The sequence below is a fragment of the Gymnogyps californianus genome, chromosome 4, assembly GCF_018139145.2.
Source record: "Gymnogyps californianus isolate 813 chromosome 4, ASM1813914v2, whole genome shotgun sequence".
NCBI lineage: Eukaryota > Metazoa > Chordata > Aves > Accipitriformes > Cathartidae > Gymnogyps > Gymnogyps californianus.
The window spans coordinates 48739183-48759795 of record NC_059474.1 but is presented as its reverse complement, the minus strand read 5'-3'; the positions used below and the strand labels follow the sequence as shown (position 1 = coordinate 48759795).

At 36.5% G+C, this 20613-nt stretch overlaps 1 protein-coding gene across 1 annotated transcript in view; it reads left to right on the top strand.

Annotated features, from left to right (window-relative positions):
• The window catches only part of LOC127015575 (uncharacterized), a 70902-nt gene that overhangs the window by 8363 nt on the left and 41926 nt on the right, over window positions 1-20613 (top strand). Inside the window, exons 8-12 of the mRNA XM_050895587.1 lie at window positions 870-947; window positions 10386-10582; window positions 12914-12978; window positions 16063-16169; window positions 19444-19555. Coding sequence (XP_050751544.1) covers window positions 870-947; window positions 10386-10582; window positions 12914-12978; window positions 16063-16169; window positions 19444-19555 — 559 coding nt within the window. The remainder of the gene's footprint in view (window positions 1-869; window positions 948-10385; window positions 10583-12913; window positions 12979-16062; window positions 16170-19443; window positions 19556-20613) is intronic.

Here is a 20613-nt window from a genome sequence, read left to right as displayed (position 1 = left end):
GCTTTTTCTGTTTGGCCATCACTGTTGATAGTTGCAATGGTAGCAGGTCTTATCCTCAAAGATGCACAGAAGGAGATTCAATCAGAGGTCAGCATCCTTGTATGGTTTTGCAGAAGCTCAGTGTCAGTACTCCCATTTGCAAACCCTAGTTGTAAGTCCTAAGGTTAGGAATCTGATGCAGAAAGCATAGGGTAAAATTCTGTCGCCTGATTTAACTTTCTGCATCATCTGGCTGCGTTGAAGTCCATAAAAATGAGTGACTACTTGAGTAACCTGAGTACACCTAGTAGTAGTATGCTTGGACCTCCTGTTGCTTGAGAATAAACGTGGAAACTCCAGCTCCAGTGAATTGGGGATGATAGATGAGGATTTTCCCCATGATTCTATTGAGTGTTTATGGACTGTCACAATCAAAGATCTGAAAATCATAATACATAATCATAATACATTCTGTCCTTCACATTGGAAGTGAGATCTTAGATCTCTTGATTTAAAAATGGGCTTTGTATATTTATTTACACACAGTGCAGACTGCTAAGATACTGAATTCAGATCAAGACTTCTTGAAATGACCAATGAAACTCGTTTTTTGGTGTCAGATAATCTTTTAGGTTCAATAATTTTTTTTCAGGAAATTAATTTGATTCTTCATGTAAAAGTTACTCCTTTCAACTCTTCTTATATTCATCTTTCAGAATCCCTTGTTATATTTAATGTGTAATTTATAAATGTATTAGATGCCTGTGGAGGAAAAAAAATAACATGTTCTGTTATTTAGCTTTATTTCCACTGTACTATTATATTTTAAAGCTGGATTTGTGAAACTTGATTTTACAGACTATTGAGTTATTTGAATGCCATTTTCCCAGCCTTGCAGGTCATCTCATTGAATGTGGTGCTCAGTGTACGGGTGGAATATTCACTGATTGGCATGCAGTACCAGACTGGTAGGTAACCGTGACATCAGCATGTATCTTTGTAGTGGACCAAAGATGAGGTTTCCTACTATATCTGTCTTGTGGAAACTGCTTCTACTTTATTCTTGGGGGGTGGACCATATGGGCCTCTTGATATTTTTCCACCTTAATGTTAGTCTTCTACAAGGTCTGTTCTCCCTATTGCAGTTTTTCTTTCTGGTCAACTGGGGGCTTTCTTTGTTAACTTAAGAAGCAGATGATTTGAAAAAAATTTTAGCCCTTTGATTTTTTTCTTTTAGATTATTTTTCCTGTTTCCTTTTTTATCATCTGCTTTTTGGAAAGATTTGTTATTGCCTTTCATGTATGACTGTAATGGAAAAGACAATATATACAATATATACGTTATAAAGTATAAGACATACTTTGGATGCTGTTTCATCAGTCTTCAGTTAGATCAGTTGCCTACTGTTCAGTCACAAATTTTACGTAATTTGCTTTGGTAGGGATGAGTGTATGCCACAGTCCTCTCCTGCTGTATGAGCTGATCTCCACAAATGTGTTGAGCTGTCAGTCCTTCCAAAAAGCTATGTGTGTGTCTTGTGTTCAGCGTTGCTGAATTAGACTTTCACGTAGGTAGGTCCTTCTGCCTGCTGAGAAGTACGGCAAGGAAGGACTAATGTAGCCTGCTTTTGACCAACTTGTTTTTAAGAGTAGTTTAATAGTCAGGGAATGCATTTTGCATAGGATGAGTGATTCTGGCTGCAGTTTATTCCTATTTTCCTTGGGATGGGAGGGAGGAATCTTGTCCTGTGCTGTGTCATGAGAAAAGCAGTGCTTCCTTTACCTGATGGAGGAAAGGGCTGAAGAGCGATGGGAGAGATGCAGGAGAGAAGGGTGGCTTTCATCGGGCATGTTCCTGCTCCCAAGTTGACCCTGGGAAGGAGGCCACCAGGGGCAGCCTGTAGTCCAGGTGGATGAACCAGCAGGAGGCTGTGCCCTGCGATCTGAAGAGCCGCTCTCCTGAGTTTGTTCCCTAGGGCTGCCAAGCTTTTTTCTCCTCCTTGTAGTGACTGTTTCTGATTCTGAGCGTGATCCTGAAAAATGTATTCTGCTTTTCTGAGTTCCTGAACACTGCTCATTTACAAGTGAAGGCACATAAGGCATTGAAAGAAACAGGGTCAGACATTTCTTTTCACGTATTAGAAGGCTACTAGCCCTGAACAAACTGCACTTGCTTTTCACTGTTGTGTTCAATGGGAAATCAAATGAGAGCATTTATAGTAACGAGACTCTCTGTTTAGTTTGGAAATTTGTAACTGCTAATCTTATTCCTATTCTGATGTATCTCCTGATGATTTTATTATGCTGTATCATGAAACTTCTTAAAATGTCTTGTAACTGTGACTCCAAATGACCTCGCTTTATAAAAGAATGAAAGAAAAAACCAGAATACTGGTTTTCTTATTAAAATGTTTCGTAGTTCTTTATTTTTAAGGATTTTTCTGTGAGAAATGGCAGTCTGGTTTTAAAAAAAAAAAAAGGAAGTTTGGATATACGAAGCTATGAGCTACTGGAGTGGGAGTAGCTAATTTTACAGACAAGTATACATACATTATATATGCATAACTAATACTCCTATGTGTATATAAAAATCATATAACTGTGTCTAAAGTCATAGTAGACCTGTGGCGTAGAGCTGACTGGTGCTGACTTGAACGGCTACTAAAGAATATAGAAGGTTAGCACCCAACACTGCTCTGTTACCTTGTCCCCATCAATCTGCACGCATACTTCAGAATTATGTATGATTGTATCTGTGCTAATATAACAGTAATTTATTTACCTTCAGATTAAGTCTACTAAAGAATTAATCGTGGTGCCTTAGAACTACTGTTTTTGTTTGCAAATTCAAAAAGTCTTAGGCATTTAATTCATGAAATTCTTGGAATAAAAGCATATTACATGTCAGCCTGTATGATAAACTCCTAAAATTAGTCAAAACCAAAATAACGTGTGGGCTTTAATTTTATATTTGGAGAGGCAGAGTAGAAGACTGACTAAAGTGGACTTGTGGTCCAGCACATCCATTTAGGATACAGGGGGAAGGAAGGAGGGGAGGAGATTTGTTAGAGAGCTTCGCTGCTTCCCCCCACCCCCCCCGGATAAATAGTTGTTTACTATATTTAGGCCCAAATGCATGAAGGGGAAATACTATGAAAGCTTTTGGGCTGCAGAAAAATGCATTTTCCATTTGATAGCTTAGTAGTAACCTGTTGACTCCTTAAGTTAAAGAAACTTGATGGCATGGAGATTTTGTTATTTAGACAGTCTGAATCTGTTTTCAATGCATGAAGATAATTCATTGCATAATAACGCACAATAATAATATGATAATTATCATTCAGCTCTGCAAACATTTAGTGGACCTTTACGCTAGAGCTTAAGAAAACCTTTCACAGCATTTATGCTGTTCTGTGGTGAGTAAACACTAGAGGGCAATCTCTCTCTTTTCCTCACATCTTATTGCAGAGGGTAGATTTGGTTGTGGTTAGACTTAGGTAATTTTTTGACTGTCTTTGGGTTTTTTTTCTCCATGAGAACAGCAGTCTACGTTGCTCTTCTGTCTTTGGCTGCTGAAAAAGGTGTAAGTGTACTGCTAAGAAGGACTGATGGGTATGAGTTTTTCTAACTTGTAAACAAAAAAAGGAAGAATTTGTCAAATTTTAGGCTTATAAACCTTATCTGTCTGTAGCTTATGCATAAGCAAAAATAATTAACTATGTAAACAAGAGCAGTTTAAATTAAACTAAGTAAAGCCAGGCAAGTATGCATAAGCAAAAATAATTAACTATGTAAACAAGAGCAGTTTAAATTAAACTAAGTAAAGCCAGGCAAGTCAGAGTCAGAGCTCACGTTCCATGCATATATTACCGTGTCTCTGAGTATTGAGGCACTGGATTGGACCCACTTCATTCATCCAACATAGTTTTTTAGTTTTTTGGTGGTTTTTTTTTTTTTTTTTTTAAATTTTCTTGAAATGTTTGATGTAGGCCACTTCTGGGAACTCAGTTCCACTGCAAAAGGGTGCTTTAAGTCTCAGGAATGTTCATGTGGGTATATTGTGGCAATTGAATGGTTAGCTATGAAAACCTAAGCTATTCTTTCTTTTTCTTTGTTGTCTCGGTAAAATAAGTTTTTAATGTAAAACAAGTAAAGTGCATGTTCCAACTCGTGACTCTCTAATTACTTCAGTTGATAGAAGCTAGACTTAGTTGATTTCTGTCTGCTGACCTAAGGCACTGGGATTTCTTTAATTGTGCTGGGTGTACCTCCGTAATGTATTTGACTTAAATGCAGGAATCTTGAAGCTGTAAAGTTTTGTCCAGTTTTCATGAAAACAGGCAGACAGGTAGAGGGGATAGATGCTGTTTACTTTTCCAGTGAGAGGAAGGCTGCTTGACTTGCCCCTTGTGTGGATTCTCTGATGTTTAGCAGAGAAAATGCAAGAAACCATTAGTTCACAGTTTATAGAAGACTAATGAGCGTTCTTAAATGACTGATTTTAAGTAAATTATCAAAAAAAGGCTCCTTTTCTGTTATTTGTGTAGTAATATATGTCAGCAGATGGTCAGAAGTAGTGATAATACATCACTGCTCCCAATTTAATGTCTAGTGCACAGCACTCAATAGGGAGTTCATGCAATGTGTCAAAATAAACCGTGATGACAGAACTATATTGATAATGCACAGTTCAGTATTTAATTTTCATTTAACCCCAGACATTGCTGTCTCTTACTATTATTTAGTGCCAGTGGGTGATGAGTACATTGTTTTGTTTTGTTTTGAAATGCAGGAGAGAATAAAGTAATGCTGATCAGTAGAGTAATCATTTTGAGGAGATGATAAACACTGACATTTTGCCCTAAGCCAAGAGTGTGCAATGGTTGAGACTGCATAATCCTCTGGCCTGGGAGGACCAAAAGGGTAAGTCAATAGTTGTAGTCTCTTAAGGGCTGGATCCAGATTGCTTAATTTGGGACTTGAACAGAATCCAGCATGCAAGTCCCAATCAGCAATGTGGAAAGCCTTTTTCTCTGTAGCACCCTCTATTCCAGGCAGCTGAGAACACCAGGCAGCCTGTCTGATTGGCCTGAAATTGTATAGGCATTAAGAGTTTACATACAATGCATACTCTGAAATGCCCTAGTCAGAGGAGATAAGTGATGAAATCAATAAATTTTGGCAAAATCAGAGTTGCAGCAGAAGTTAGGAAACATGTTAGTACCTACGTGTAAAGAGATGCATATACCTTACTCCTAAGTTTGTGCTGATCTTGCCTGACACATATTAGCAGTTTTGAATTGGTTGTAAAAACACTGCTAGAAGTGGTAGCAGTTTCTACTTTTTGCCTAATAGTGGTAGCAGTTTCTACTTTTTGCCTAATAGCATTGCAGTTAAAATACATGCCCAGGGAGTTGAGAAGCTTGGCTTAGAGCTCTCCTCAGCGTGACATTTGTTGAGTCACATCCCAGGAAACTGCATTAGCCGTAAAGCCAAAAGTTCATACCACAGCCTACTTGGACCCTGGTTCACCCATGTCACATGCATTGCTATGGCTTTTTTGTTTTTCTTTCTTGCAACATCTTCCCCTGCAAGTAAATGTACTACACTAACTGTCCCATCTTTTGTTGCCAGTAATCTCCTCAGTCTACCAGTAGTGGCCAGAATGAGATACTTGAGGAGTTTGGCACCTTATGAGGGAAGAAATACCTGTTTTATCTCAGACAATGTCTTTCTCGCTGAGCCAAACAGGACCCAGGATCATGGATTTTACTTTTTTTTGTAATGCAAATGGTGTAAGATTGTGGCAGAACAAGAAGGAAGGCTATCTTCATAGCTACATAGAGTGCATTGTCCCAGAGTAGACAGAGAGGAAATCTCTGTTTAGACAGTTCATGTTATCACCTGTGACATGCCCATAACCTGTAACACTTCTGAGAGCCAAAACTGAATAAAACCCAGCATTTTACATGGAAAAAATTAATCCAAGAGTAAGTCGTTGGCAGGCAGAGAACTGACAGGAGACTCAGTTTCAGAGCCCTGATTCCTGTTAGAGTAGGACGGCAGCTGTAGGTGGTTGATGAGAAGGTGGCTTCAGCAGCAAAACCAGTTTTGGAACTTTGTTACCCCTGTGCTGTAGTCAGTGAGGACCTGCTTTAACTGTTAACTCCTCACCTAGCCCCAACTTGGAGGGGGTTTTTCTGAGATTTAATCTTAGCTTGGATTTATTCAGTGCTCTGGTTTACTAATGCATGTAATTTATTTAATTGTTAAATACCAAACATGCAACCCAAAACAGACATTTTGGATAAAAGAATGTTAGCTGTCATCTCCTTTCACAAGCTGATGTATATTACTTCTGTATTTTAACTCTGTGTTAAAAGAATTGCTCAAAATGTTTTAAAATCAGTACTTTCATATTTATCTCTGTATTTTATTAATTACACAATCATATAATTTAATTAGAATTCATTTTAGTAGTTTCCTTTCAGAATTGTTTACATTGCTTGATATTGCCCCATCTTACTAGAGGATTTTATCACTGAACTGATGCAATTCTTTTACTATTGAAAAGTGCGACTTGGCCACTGTGCCACTTGGGATGCCATGACTGTAGTTGCTGCTCAAGTTCAAACTCCTAGTTCTGTGGTTTAACTCCCCTGCTACACTGTACAGAATTACAACTTGGCTGTGGGTTGTGGCCAGCATAAAGTCAGCATGTTACAGAGCGGATGTCATATGGTGTGTATTCATTCAGCAAAACCTACTAGTGAATCGGGCAAAGAGTTACTTCTTGCAGTGGAAGTGCAGATCAAGGTGATGGTGTGATCATAGTACCTGTGGTATGTGCTAGAATACCCCATCCAGGTAGCCATTGCTGCTAGGGAGCTCTAACGCCAGGTTTAAGTAGCTGTCACTTGACTGAATCATGCCATAGGAGTGACTTAGCCCAGTTTGTTTCCAAGCTGAAAATTAATTTTAAGTAGTGTCTTTTAGCAATATACAAAATACATTTTTCTCTTAAGCATGCATATGTTAATGTATGTTGTTATTGGCATCTGCTACGAGGTAGTACAGGATGTATGTATTTTTCCCAGTTACCCAGTTACAATACGGATGGAATCCAGGGGCTTCTTGCCCAACTCATTGCGTCTCTATGTTTTGAATTGTTAAAAAGTGAGGAAAGCTTTTAGAGTTGACATGACCTGGGAGAAACACATCTGCAACTAACTGAGCATTCAGGAAAGTTCATTAGGTGGTGGTGTACATTGAGGAGGAAACATCCCTCATGCTTATCTCAGAGGAAGGCAAGAAGTCTTCCGTGATACCTTCACTAACAGTTGAAACAGAGTAACAATTAGAGAGATGACCAACATTACTGATTGTAATGTTCTTTTCATTGACCTTCTGGGTCATGGATTTCAGATTGGTTTAAATATAGCTAAGCATTCTTATCATGCTAGGATGTACTAGTGTCCTATGTCAGCATGCCCGTCCTAGGAAGACTTTTGTTTTTCCCCCTTTTGTTTTTGGTGGTGGTTTTTTTTTTTTTTTTGGTTGGGGGCGGGGGAGGGGGGGGCGTTTGTTTTTTGTTTTGGTTGGGTTTTTGTGTGTGTTAGAATGTCGTCTTCATACAATTTTCTTACAAGCTTTCGGTCAACACTTTGCTGCAAGTGGTAAGAGCTGAATGTCTTTTTTCATACAGCAAATGTGTCTCAACCTTAAAGGCTATTTAGAAGCTGTTCCAGAAAGTACATTCGTACCTATATGGTCTCCTTCCAGCTACTCTGGCAGCATAAAAAATTCCACCATAAAGATCCTCTGACTTTGATGGCCCTAAGATAACAGGAAAATCAGAGTCTGTCCTTCGTTTTGCATACTAAGGGACCTGAATAATAGTGTTGTTTATACTGATACTGTTTATCTGCTGTCTTCCATGATTGGTCTGCTTTTAATGACTTAAGTGTTGGCCAGATTTTAACCATTTTAGGGGGTGAAATTTCTCTCTTTGCCTTGCTATATTGTTGTTGGGTTTTGTTTTTAATGGTTCGTGTCTTTTGAGAGTGGAGCTTGGGCAAACTGAAGTTTAATCGATGTTAGTAGACTTAGTGGTTCAGAGTAGAAAATTGAGTGTCTACAGTTTACCTCTTCTTCCTTCAAAACAAAGATCACTGTGGAGTAGGTGCAGGAATGTGTTGTAAGAGTTGCATGTGCTGATGACTTAGATCAAAGTGGGCTGCAGCAGTTGTCACTGCAGTGGGATAGACTGCACTGCGTAATCTGTCTTGATGGAAGTGATTTCACTTTCGGGGAAGTGATTCAAATAAGCTGTGTTGAGGCTGCTAGCAAGGCACCTGGTGCTGTTGCCTTAAGACAAGACAGATCGATGGTAGGTTCAAAGCTCACAAGCATGGCACCAAGAGGGTAAAAGCTCCTTAATTCTAGCCTTGTTCAGTCACTGATCCTGCTGTGTAACACTGGGCAAATCATGATGCTTCCTGTATGTGTGTCCTTACCTGTAAAATTGGGATAATTACATGTGTTAGTCTGTTACCCTATATTAATGTTCAAGACCAAGAACTGAGAGGGTATTGGGTGTTAGTTTTTTTTCTGCGTCACACTTTAAAATGTTGAATGTTACATACTTCTTGCCACTATCTTTTCTCCCTCCTCTTCCCCTCAAAACCCTCCCCCCTAGAATAACTTGTATAAAAAAATTGTTGATTTCATGCAATTCTTTGTATTCACCAGGGTGGGGTTTTTTGTTTCCCTTTATCTGTTTAGTGGTTTAAATAGTTTCAAAGACCAGTCTCATGAAGTATAATCTTTACTGATTCGATGTGGGCTTTTCTAGGTGTCCTCCAGCTACCATACTTTCCAAGTTTTGTACACTATCAGTATTAAAGTTGCTGATCTCTGGTAACAGAGCTTGTCTCTTAATCCTTTTTTTTAAATAACAGGGTTATGTTTCAAGCTTCCCAATGATAAGGAATCTGTTCAAACTCCCATGAACTTTTACAAATGTCACTTAAGAGTTCACTGGTTTCTTTGCTTACTTCCTTCAAAACTTTGTGGATTTATGTTATACAAACTATGTTCATCTAACCTTTGCTGATAACCAATTTGGTTGTATGTTCAGCACATTGTTACCACTAGCACCCAAAAATAATTAATTTCAGGGATGGACTGATTTTAAGTATGTATGAAGGACCTGAAGGTCATCGACTTTAATGAGAATGGTGATGTTCACCACCTTTCATTATTAGGACCTTTTTAGAACAGTATTGCTTTTGCAAGTGGCTGCATCTCCTTAACTCCTCTTTTTGTGTTCTTTTTGTGTCTCTGGGACACTTTATGTGCACAAATTTCCAACTTCCTGTGAGGGGAGTGAGCCAGGTAGCCTTTTTAGAAGAATATTAAGGTGCTCTTTTAATTTTCAGGTACTTCTAAATTTTTTTTTTTCAAATTTTTTTTTTTTAAGTCATTACTTTTGCTCAAATTCTCTGTAAATAAAATAAAAGCCTTTTAGCTGGGAAAGCAGATATCTAGATCTCATCCACATAACCCTGAAAATTCTGCCCTGCTACTGTAATGACCAGCATGTGCCTCTTACTATGAGTTATTTTATCGCTTTCTGTATATTACTCTTGTGAGAAAGGAGGAGGAATATTTTCATGTACAAACATGTCTATAATTTTCTGTTTTACTGCTTTTCTTTTTGCTATGCCTCATAATTTGCTGTTCATTCTGTCCTTTATTATTGTTCTGGGCTGAAGATCTTAACTTTCATGTATCTTTCTGTTTTCTGATTATAACTTTTCTGTGTATAACTTATTATTAACATATGAAATTGTCCTTAATGGGTGTGATTATTCCTGTTTCCTACTTCCCTTCATCTCTGAGGCTTCCAGCACAGTCTGTTCTTTCTGCTTTGACTGCCTTTTTACAAATCCAGAGTGCAGGGTCTATTTACATGTCTTCACCTTCGTGCTGTGTGTGCTGCTGTAGCCAAACTAGGCTAGAATTAGCCATCATGGTTTTTCTTCTGAATTTACCTCTTTAATCATAGTCCTCTAATTCTTTTGGCTTCTTTTTACTTCAGCCATTTCTGTTAGTGTCCTTCTCCGTTCCCTTCTCCACTTCTATCTGTTTACTGCTGGTATCTGTTGTTATATATGCACTCCTTTGCCAGGGAATAAAATGCATCCTCCTGTTATTTTGGTTGAGCAGTTTGTTCAGTGCTTTTTCTTGTGTATGTCTCTGCAGAAACAACCAGATATGTTATAACTCTTGATCAGTTTTATTTAATGAGTCATTACCATAAAATTCTGATATGTTGTTACTCATTTTTCTTTTCCATTTCCCTTTGTATTCATAGGGTTTTTTCAATGTTTTTCATATTCTAGGCACAACATAGGCTTTCCCATTGTAGAATGTTCCTCTGAAGGAGACTTTATTCTTTCCAAACCACCAGACACAGGGGGATTAATCTCATTTGGCACTGTAGCTGAACAGTTGGTGTATGAATTGGGCAATCCTCAGCGCTATCTTTTACCAGATGTCACATGTGACTTTTCCAAAGTTTCCATCACCGAAATTCCAGGTTGGTCCTCTTACATGTTAAGAGATCTGTGTCAATGAACTGGGTTATCAAACTAAAGCAGTTACTTTAATTTGCATATTTTCTCTGCATATTTCTTGTTAAATCAGTTCCTTAGAGTGTGATACTGTATTAAACTGATTTTTTCAAGGACTTTTGCTAGGAATTCCTTTAGAAATTTTAACCATACTCTTATTTATCTTGCTGGCTGACTAATTTAAATCTTTGATCACTACTCCTTTTGCTTTACTTTTTAATGTATGCCTTGCACCTACCAAGTCTTTAAACTACGTATTCTATGTGAGCAACATTGAGACAGCTCCACTGTGATTTCAGTATTTTTTTTAAACTGCAGCTCAGTTTCTTTGCTCAAAAAAGTCTATGGTTTGTACATGGCATTTGAAATGTTAGTAGCAATGGAAAGCTGTGACTTTCAAAGCACTACTTGGTAATGATGTTTTTCTTAGACATTTAGGTGGATCATCTTAAGTGGTAGAAGCGTGCTTAGGTACAGGATTTCCACGAGAGAATCTCTGTTTGAAAAAGTCCATTTGCTATCCTCGAAACTCTCAACAGCCAGTAGACTAAAGATGGATATAACGTATGTTCTGAATTTAGCTTTAAAAGCAAAACAAACAAAAAAGTCCAGGCTTAACAGATTTGAAGATCTGTAGGTTGGATAAGGCAGCTTGAAAAAAAAATGTTTAGCTACAGTGATTTGAAGTTTGTTTTTTACTGCATCTGTGTTATGTATCCTTTTTCATTCTAATGGAACTTATCTGTGACAGTATGCCGAATTTCTTTATAAAGCTTAGAACAATTGAAATCTCAAATTAAAAACTTACTGTGATAAAACTCAAAACACTGTAGCATCAAAAATATTTTGCTTCAATAATAAAAGTACCATAAAATTGTACAGTGAACCTTCTGCTCATGTAACATAACCAAATGGCAGTCTGATAAGGCCAGCTTGCTGCTCTTAGCCACTAGTCTTTTTTTAAAAAAAAAAAAAAGAAACCCTAACCTTCCTATGAACTTTTAGCTTGCAAATGACCCGATATGACATGTTTGAACTTAAAATGAACTTTCACATGAACTTTCAGTTAGCCCTCTTAGAAATATAACAGATGGAAAATGGGCAGATTTCTTAAATATTTTTAGTTTGAAGTGCTTTGACACGTACACCAGTAAAAACAGGCAAGCTATCTATTTTTGCTGTTTACATTGCCAATTTTATTGTCCTGCTGGATTATTTGCATTTACTTGCAGTGTTTGAACTGAGAGGTGCTTCTGTTTTTCTTTTTGTCAATGGATGCTATGCATTTTGTTTTGCCAGGTTTTTTCTTTGTATTACTCTTTCACCTGGAACATGAAACTCTTCCAGATCTTCACCCTAACTGTAGGGATATTGTTCTGTATTGAGAGAGTTAAATTAACCTTATGTCAATCTTGCAGAGAGAGTGGTGATGTTTTTTGAGTGACATGTAAAATTTCTGCTAGTCACATTCACTTTTTCAGATATGTTCTGATTTGATCTCTTCAGAGGATTTATGTAAAGCTTTGAACTGCTTCCTAAATATTTGCAAGCACAGGTTAGGTACAGGTGAGCTACAGTGTAATTCTGTCTGTCTGACATGAGGTGCTGATCCTGCACTACTAATTTTCAAGGAGTTGCACCTATTGATTTTCTCTAGTTCAAGCTTGACCCTGATGCCATGACAGCAAGTTTCTCCAGTTTCTTTTTGGCGTTCATATTCCTAATACTGAACATGGTAGTTGCCCTGGAACATACATTCAGACTGTTCTGGTTTTGTTATTGACAAGAAGGCTAAAGTTAAGTTATCCCTTCACTTACTAAGCTATCAGCAAATAAGCTGTCACTGGTTTCTCATCTTTCTTGTTTTGTTTCTTTACCAAGTGAAGGACTGCAGTCCACTCCAGCCAACTACAGTAAATTGTATGCTCTGTGTGTGTGTGCGGTAACTGGCTGTTAAGTGGAAAATAACTATTGGGTCTGAAGTCCTAAGGCTGCTTTCTGTGTTAAGTATTTTTTTTTTTTTAGTACATGAATAAACATTTCAAGCATTCTGTTAAAAGACTCATTGAAGTTATAAATTTAGTCACCAATTTGCTGTTTGTGTTTCTAAGGCAGGGAGGACTGTTTCGTGAAAGATTCTCTCTTCTGTGGCAGTACAGCTATCAATGATTTGCTTTTTAATTAAGTGCATTTGATTAATATGTATCACAAAAGAATGTCTTTGAAGTTATATTGAAGAAGCTTAAATATTGATTTTTTTTTTTTTTTTTTTTTTTTTTTTTTTTAAACCACTATAGGTTTTGACGGTGGGGCAGTGAAAGTTCATGGAGCAAAAGGATTGCCTCCTTCAACATTTTATAAGGTATTATCTCTTTCTGTGGAGTGTAAGGTATTTTTGATTTACAAAATTCTATATTTTGGAGAAAATACTAAATACTTTCTGCCAAAAACTGTTACCACTTTACAATCCTCATCCTCTCTGCCCTGAGAGTAAAAGAAAGAGGGGAAAAAGAAAAAAAGACAAATCTTATTTGATACATAAAAACATGTTAATTTGTATAACAGGCTTATCCACAAACCTCCAGAGAAGGCTGAGATGGTTCTTTTATAGTAATAATCATAATTTTTAAAACATCTTAGCCCACTAACACCTTTATACTTTTTGATTTTTAGACTGGTGTGTTAATTTTGTTCTATTTCATTGTGAAATTTATCTGCCAAGTAGTTTTCAAAGGTAAATAATGAGTAACTACATTTGTTAAGAGAGCAACTAGGAATGAGACTGATAGTCTCCTGAAATATTCTGTTGAAAGAAACCCGCACTTCTAGTAAAATTGTGAACTTTTATGTTTGTTACTATAGTCTTCTAGTGGTCCCCATTCCCTGAATGGATGCTAAGGTAATACAGTTCTGGTGAAGTACCAATAGGGCTGGATCCTTTTCTTGTTTAAACTAGTGGCAAAACTGACTTTTACAGAAGCAAGGTCGAGATCAGCAATTAACTGCTTAGCACAGCCATATCAAAAGTGAGTTAACCTAAGCAGGGAATTGTGCTACTATTTCTATTTAAATAATACAATGTATGTCTGAGCATAATTTTTCTTTGAATTTTTTTACTGCATTTTAAAAATATTTCTGACATTTTTAAAACCAGTTTTACATAAGATAGAGTTTCAGTTTTTTAAAAGACACAGTATTTCGAAGGTAAAATAATAATATCACCAAAGCAGGTTTGGTTTTGGTGAGCTGTAAAGTCAGAATAGAAGAGCTCTCTAAAGGCTCCATAATTGAAGCATACTGACAAAGCATTGTTAGAATCGAGTAGTATACCACAGGTCTCTTTTCTGATGCCCTTAGTTAGTTTTTCACTTCGGTCAGCTTTCTAGTAATCATGTTTGTATCAGCTTTATGAAGAAGGGGTTTGATATTTTAAAAGTATTGTGGGAGTGTAATCTGAACACATTTTTCTAAACTTTCACCTAATATAATGAAGTATTGATTTTTTTAATTTTTTTTTTTGATAGGCAGCCTACAATTTCAGTACAATATTGTCTTGTCAGCTTTTTGCATTTCCTCAGAATTTTAATTATTAGTTCAAGTGTTCTAGTTACATAATGCTGGAACAACAAATTTCCTTTCTCAAAGTGATCTGTGTCTGCATTATCTGCATCTGGGAATAACTGTGTCTTTTTAATCTGAAAACATGTTTTTGTTGTGTTTGAAACAACAACGAAAAAGTCTTAAAACATAAATTAGCAGCACATTTCTAAAAGATGTTTAGTTTTAAAAATCAAGCTTACGGTATTATTGTATAACTGAAGGAGAAGTAGATTTAGAAGTAATTCCTAAAAATGACATAGAATGAAGAGTATACTTTTGTACAAAACATCAAATTCCATCAATCAAATGATAGCTATGCTAATGCTTTTATTATTCCTGTAGTAAATAGTAGAATTTGATATGGGCAAATACAGAAGACAGTGAATGTATGAAGCAGGAAATACTTTTTCTTCCTTGGTCCGAATGTGCGGTTTGAAGCAGAATATGTTTTGCTTCTTCTCAGCAACTTTCAGTGACTGTTCTCTTCAGCAGCCTTGTCCTCCTGCAGTTTTTGTTCTTGACTTTACGTTTCCATACTTCTGTGTATCTAAAGGAAATAACTGAGATTTGAGATTTTTCAGTTGATGAACCATGAAGTGGAATAAACAAAACAGAATGACAGTTTGTTTTTTACACAGCAGTAAAATAAAAATAAGTTTTAATTTATTTTATATTTATTTATTATCATGTCTTAAGTAGGACATTTGAAATGTATGTGTTAAGGAATATTTTTTAATATATCTTATGGTTTGTATATAAAACAGCGTAATGATATTCTAAAATATGTAAGTTAGACTTCCTGTGAAATATTTCTATTTTTTGAAACTGTTTAATTGGCTGTCAGTGATAAATGGGCATATGCTTTACACACCTGTTTAGAAGTAATCTTTAGGAAATGAACTTAATATGTTCAACTTGGCTAGGAAGTGACTGAATGGGCATTATAACAAGCTAGAAATATTTTAAGGGTGTGTTACATCTTTCAGTAGCTTTACAGTAAGCGTAGAGGAAAATTATTTAATTGCTGCGTTAAAAGTGAGGTGTAGTTAGTAAAACAATGATACGAGAAAGTGAGATATAAGGTAAATTTCAGGGAAAATAATGAGAAATACATTACCTGTGAAATAGCTTCTCAAAATAAATAGCTGAAACACTGTTTTTTGGAACATTTAAAAGTTTGAAGTGTTTGAAAATTTACTGTAGGAAAAAACATTTCTGTTTATAGAGAGTTATGCTGAATGTCTTACCAGGTTCTTCAATTTCTGTTTTTGTTTTTCTGTTAGGTAACAAATGTTGAAAATGCTCATCGTGCTTAGTTTAGATATATCTATTAAAGCTTTTCTACCATTTATGGCCATGCATTATGGTCATAACAGAGCTCTAATACAATGAAAGTAAAGCAGCGATAGCACTGGAAGTCTAGTAAAATGCTTATTAGTTAAGTGTTTGCAATGTATAGCATGTTCTTTTGTGTGTGCATGTGTGTGTATGTGATAGTTTTCCACATTTACTTCAATACTTCTGGGAAACTTATGTCTGATCTATTTCACTGTGGTAGATTATTCAGCCTTTCAATATCAGAATGTTTCCTATGTACCAAAATAGATAAGTATAGGAGAATTTAAGGATGACAATGAGAAGTGATTCAGAGTGTCACAGTTTTGCAGATTTGAATCTTCCTCTAATAGAATTTTGAATTTTAAATGGAGTAAATTTTTGTGATGATTATGATGATGGTTTCTTGCTATTCCACTTCTGCTTAATGTATGGATAATGATTGTCAGAGAGCATTTTATAGAATATCAGTACTGAATCCTGTGTAATTTCATAATCCCTTTATCGTTAGGTAAATGCTACTTACCTTGATGGCTTCAGAGCTACTGCTGTCTGTCCAGTGGGAGGCCCAAAGGCAGTACAAAAAGGAAAACGCACTGCGGAAAGTATTCTGCAAAGGTTAGTATTTGAGTCTTGGAAGGGGTTTTGGCTTATTCTTTTCAGAGATGAAAATAGAACTGTGGCATACAATGGCAACCATATTGGATTGCCAACCAACTGTAAGAACCCTAGAAGATTATAATCTTCCAATTGGGAGGGCATTTCAAGTAGCCTGTTTAGGAAACCTGTTTTCAACATACAACTACACTTCAGCTATGTTTGACAGAGTGAGAAAGGTCTCAAATATTGTTGAAAATAGATGGCTGGAGAGTGGAGAGAAACCCAAATTAATGAGGGAAAAGCTGTGATTCAGATTAAAATTTATTAGGTGCCAGAGAGAAACCCTTGTGAAACTGGTTTTCACTGATTTTCACGGAACTTCTTTTTATCAAAAATCTTAGTGCTATGAAATGTAGGCAGTTTACCAAGTTTGTGTTTTAAACAAAATTATCTTAGTACATTGTAAAATGTGACGAATTATTTTGTTTGCTGGAAGAATTTTACAATTGTAAGGCGGACTGATAAACCTTTAGTCATATTGTCATGCCAGTATATCTGGGCGAGGAGGGATTCCTCTTAAATATAATTCCATATCCTCACGGAAGTCTCTGAGCATTTACCCCAGTCTCTCTAATTCTGAGATCTGTCTCTTTGTGCCATGTTTTATATAAAACTTCCCCCCCATCCTATTATAGACCCATGCAGCAAGTACACTAGGATAGACACCTGCCAGAAATGCAGGGTTTACTGTGGACTTGGAGTGACTTATTGCTCATGTGCCCATGTACAGCACTGTGATGAAGGAGGAGCTGTGTGACTTCCCTCAAAGAGACATAGCAGATGAGTGGGCTTATACGGCATGTGTAATTAAGTTATGGAATCCCTTTCTTCAGAGTGGTGCGAATGCTAAAAGTGTATGTGTCCAAGAGCTACTGAGAAAATCAGTGAAGAAAAAACCCTTCAAGAGCTGTTAAATACAAGGACTCAGGGACTCGGAAGTCTCCGAAAAGCAATCTTTCTGGAAGCTAGGTGATTATTTAAAAAAAAAAAATAAAAAAATTAAAAAAAAAATTGTATATTTTCCCTTTCATGTTTGCTCTTGAACATTATTTCAGACTGGACTACGTGAATCTTGTCTGATTGAAACAGCTTGTGGTGCTGCTGCCTCTGTGACCACTAGAAGATTAATTCAGCCTGCTTGCTGTGCTGTCCTGAGTAATCCTCAGAAGAGGGCTGATGGGAGATAGCCAAAGGCTGGTTAACTGGCTTGATAAATGGGCTCTAGCCCATGAGGCATGCCTGGAGCAGCTGTGGCTTGTTCTGTGCGTTAAAAATCACAGTATACAGTATTGCCCATCAATATATTCTCGATCTCAAACATAGTCTTAATGTGTGGAATTGTTTATTCAGCATGTTCGAAAGATTTGTGTATGTCAACCCAGATATAGAATAAGAGTTAAGCTATTCTGATCACTGTCAGAGAATGCTCTACCAGCAGCTACATCTCTTTAGGAAAGGTCTGACTTCACACTTTCCACCAACTCCTGTTGCAAGAGAATGTTGTAGGGACATGATCTTTCAGGTAGCCAGCTTCCAGTCTGTTCTAGACTAAATTCTGCCCAGTAGTCTAATGGCAACAAGTACAGAACAAGGTGCACAAATTTAAGGTGCTTCGATTGTACAGGTCAAATTAGTTGGCAGCCTAAGACATTAAGCAGCTTTGGCAGCTTGTGATATGACTTCTTTCACTTCTTTCTTGCATGCTTCTCCTTTATTTGTTTATTTGTTTTTGAAAGCAGGAGACATTTGGCAGTATGTGTGTGAAGAAGTCTCTTTGGAGTAGTCTTTGGTGTCCTTTTATTTTTTGATGGTTCTCTGTTGCGTTACCAAGACACATGAAAGGGCTAAAAATTACCCATAGAATATATTTTGAACTCCAGTATATCTGACTGTAATGTTTGTAGATGAGTAACTTAAAATAACTTGTTACAGACACGGTTTGCAAATTTAGATACCTTAAATCAAGTATCTGTCTTTCTGTGGTCATCAAAATAAAGATGGCCTCACTTGTGGTACATGGACCACCTTCATCTCTTTACAACAACTAGAAAATTACATTTCGTGTTTAAGTCCTGTACACTGCTTCATTTGTCAGGTACCATGCTAATGTTTACAATGATGATGATATATTAACTGTCTTCAAAATGTTCCACTGATGCAAAATGTTTTTCTCATCCTAATGTAATTCCAATGTTTCAACTGATAAAATCTTTTATTCAGCTAGAAGGGTGCCAGGCGAAGGTTATTGGGAAACCAGTTTAGGTGCTTCAGAATTTAACTTATTTTTCCAATCTGCAACGGTTGGATTCTTTTAAAACTTTATTCTGGCTTCTTTTACTGTGATTTTTTTGGATTTTGGACTTCATATGATTTTTTTTTCTTTTTTTAAAACTATAGCAGTCATTTTCAGTTTTAGCACTTGAGAGTTGGGCTGTTTTCCAAGAGTTGTTGCAAACAGTCTATTTAATCCAAATTTAGTATTTGTCAAAAAATAGTATTAATTCCTGCTCTCTTAAAGCAGTGTGTGTTTTCATGGTGTATAAAAAGAAGGTAATGTTCATCCCCGTTATTAATTGTGATTGGACAAACTTGGCACTCTTGACACAATGTGCTTTTGGTGGAAATGTCCTAATGGAAAGAGTTTGAGGGATTTCAGTGCCAGACTGGAAAGGCACGAGTAATGAAGAAACATTCTCTTTAAAATCTTTATCTACTTTTTGGCATTTGAGTTGTATGTTCATTAATCCCAAATAAATACCTTTAAGTTTTGAATAAAAGTTCCTTCTTCAGTTTGTTTTTTCTTCATTGGTGCCTGTGATGTAATGAGGTAGTTTCATGTATTTATTGGTAGTTCATAATGCCTTATAGCAGAAACAGAGTTAAGAACTGAATTACCAGTATGAAAACCAGGAAAATTGCATATACTGTAATTACATTTCAAGCTGTCTTTCTTTTAAAGATAAGAGTAAGAGCTGAAATCCATTTATTTGTCTTTGCCTGTCATCTTTCAAATAATTTGAATAAACAAAGGGTCAATTTGAAACCTAGGGATAAATTCAGAGGCATAACTTCCTTGTCGGTAATCGCTTGATTTGTAGTATTCAGATATATTTGTTTAGTGTATTCATAGTCCAGTTTACATGACAGAGCTAACTCCTGTGGACCACACAGGGCTACTTCAGATAATCATTTTGAGGCAGTTTACTAATAAAAAAAAAATCATTTGTTGCAGGACTCGTCTTATTTTCAGTCAGCTTGGGTATGAAGATTACAGTGCAGTTAACATACAGGTTTTAGGGTCTGAAGATACATATGGACCTCATGCTAGAAGGAGTATAGATGGTGTAAGTATTCAGTGGAGTGTTCTTAAACTTTTACTGACCTCTTGTAATCTCTCCATATTGTTATCTTTTCCACAACTTTAAAGGAAGTCGCTATCATCTTGGGAATTTCACCCCATCATCTTGCAAAGAATTCAGTGTCACTACTTAGTGTACAAAACTAACACTGACAAGGTCTTTGCAGTATTGGGTCGTCCAGAAGCACTGATACAAAGTCTTACAAAAATGTTGTTGTAGTCTGTTCTAATGTTGTTAGTCTAAAGAAATATCTTCTTACAAAAGTTCTTACGATGTAGACTTAAATTGCATTAGGTGTAACTCTAAAAGACCACATTATAAAGATTGCAGAGTCAGGAAATGGCAGAATTATTGTTGCCTGTGCAACTTTAAAATTGTCTGTGAGTACTATTTGTGAAACAATCTTCCACTACATAATTCGGCATCGTATTTTGTGACTTAATAAATTCGTATGTAATAATATGAATGATGGCCATAGCCACTGCAGCTGTGATATCCATGGTCTGTTTTCCCAATCTAGAACATGAAAGTCTTTTTTAAAGGAAGACGACTGTAAATCTTGTCCTCGCTTGCATGCACTTTAAATATTTAGACAGTTTAGTTTGTTCCAAAACAGTAGCATCTAATTCTTCTTTGTCTGTGGCAGCCTTGCAAAACTCTTAAGGTACACGTGGCAAAACTCAGCTCTGAGTTTGATCTTAGGAGTGCCAACTCTTAAAATAGCTGACAATTTGTATGTATAGGAAACAAGAACATGATGTGGAGATTACTACAGAAATTAAGTGTTCTTAGAAATTGGGCAAGTTGTATCTGCAGCTGTTCATTTTAGTGCTTGAGCTTCAATTTCATTCTGCACAGCAGCAAGAGTTTCTTCCTGAGGAACCAGCTTTATAATGTGGTCTTTTTTGTTTTAGGACCATAAACCCTGCAATGTTAAGTGTCTTACTGAGACTGCAGAATCAAGATTTTGAAACATAGGAACTGATGTTCCAGATGTTGAACTTGTCTGTGTTCTGTTCGTACAAGCTCCTTATGATTATGCA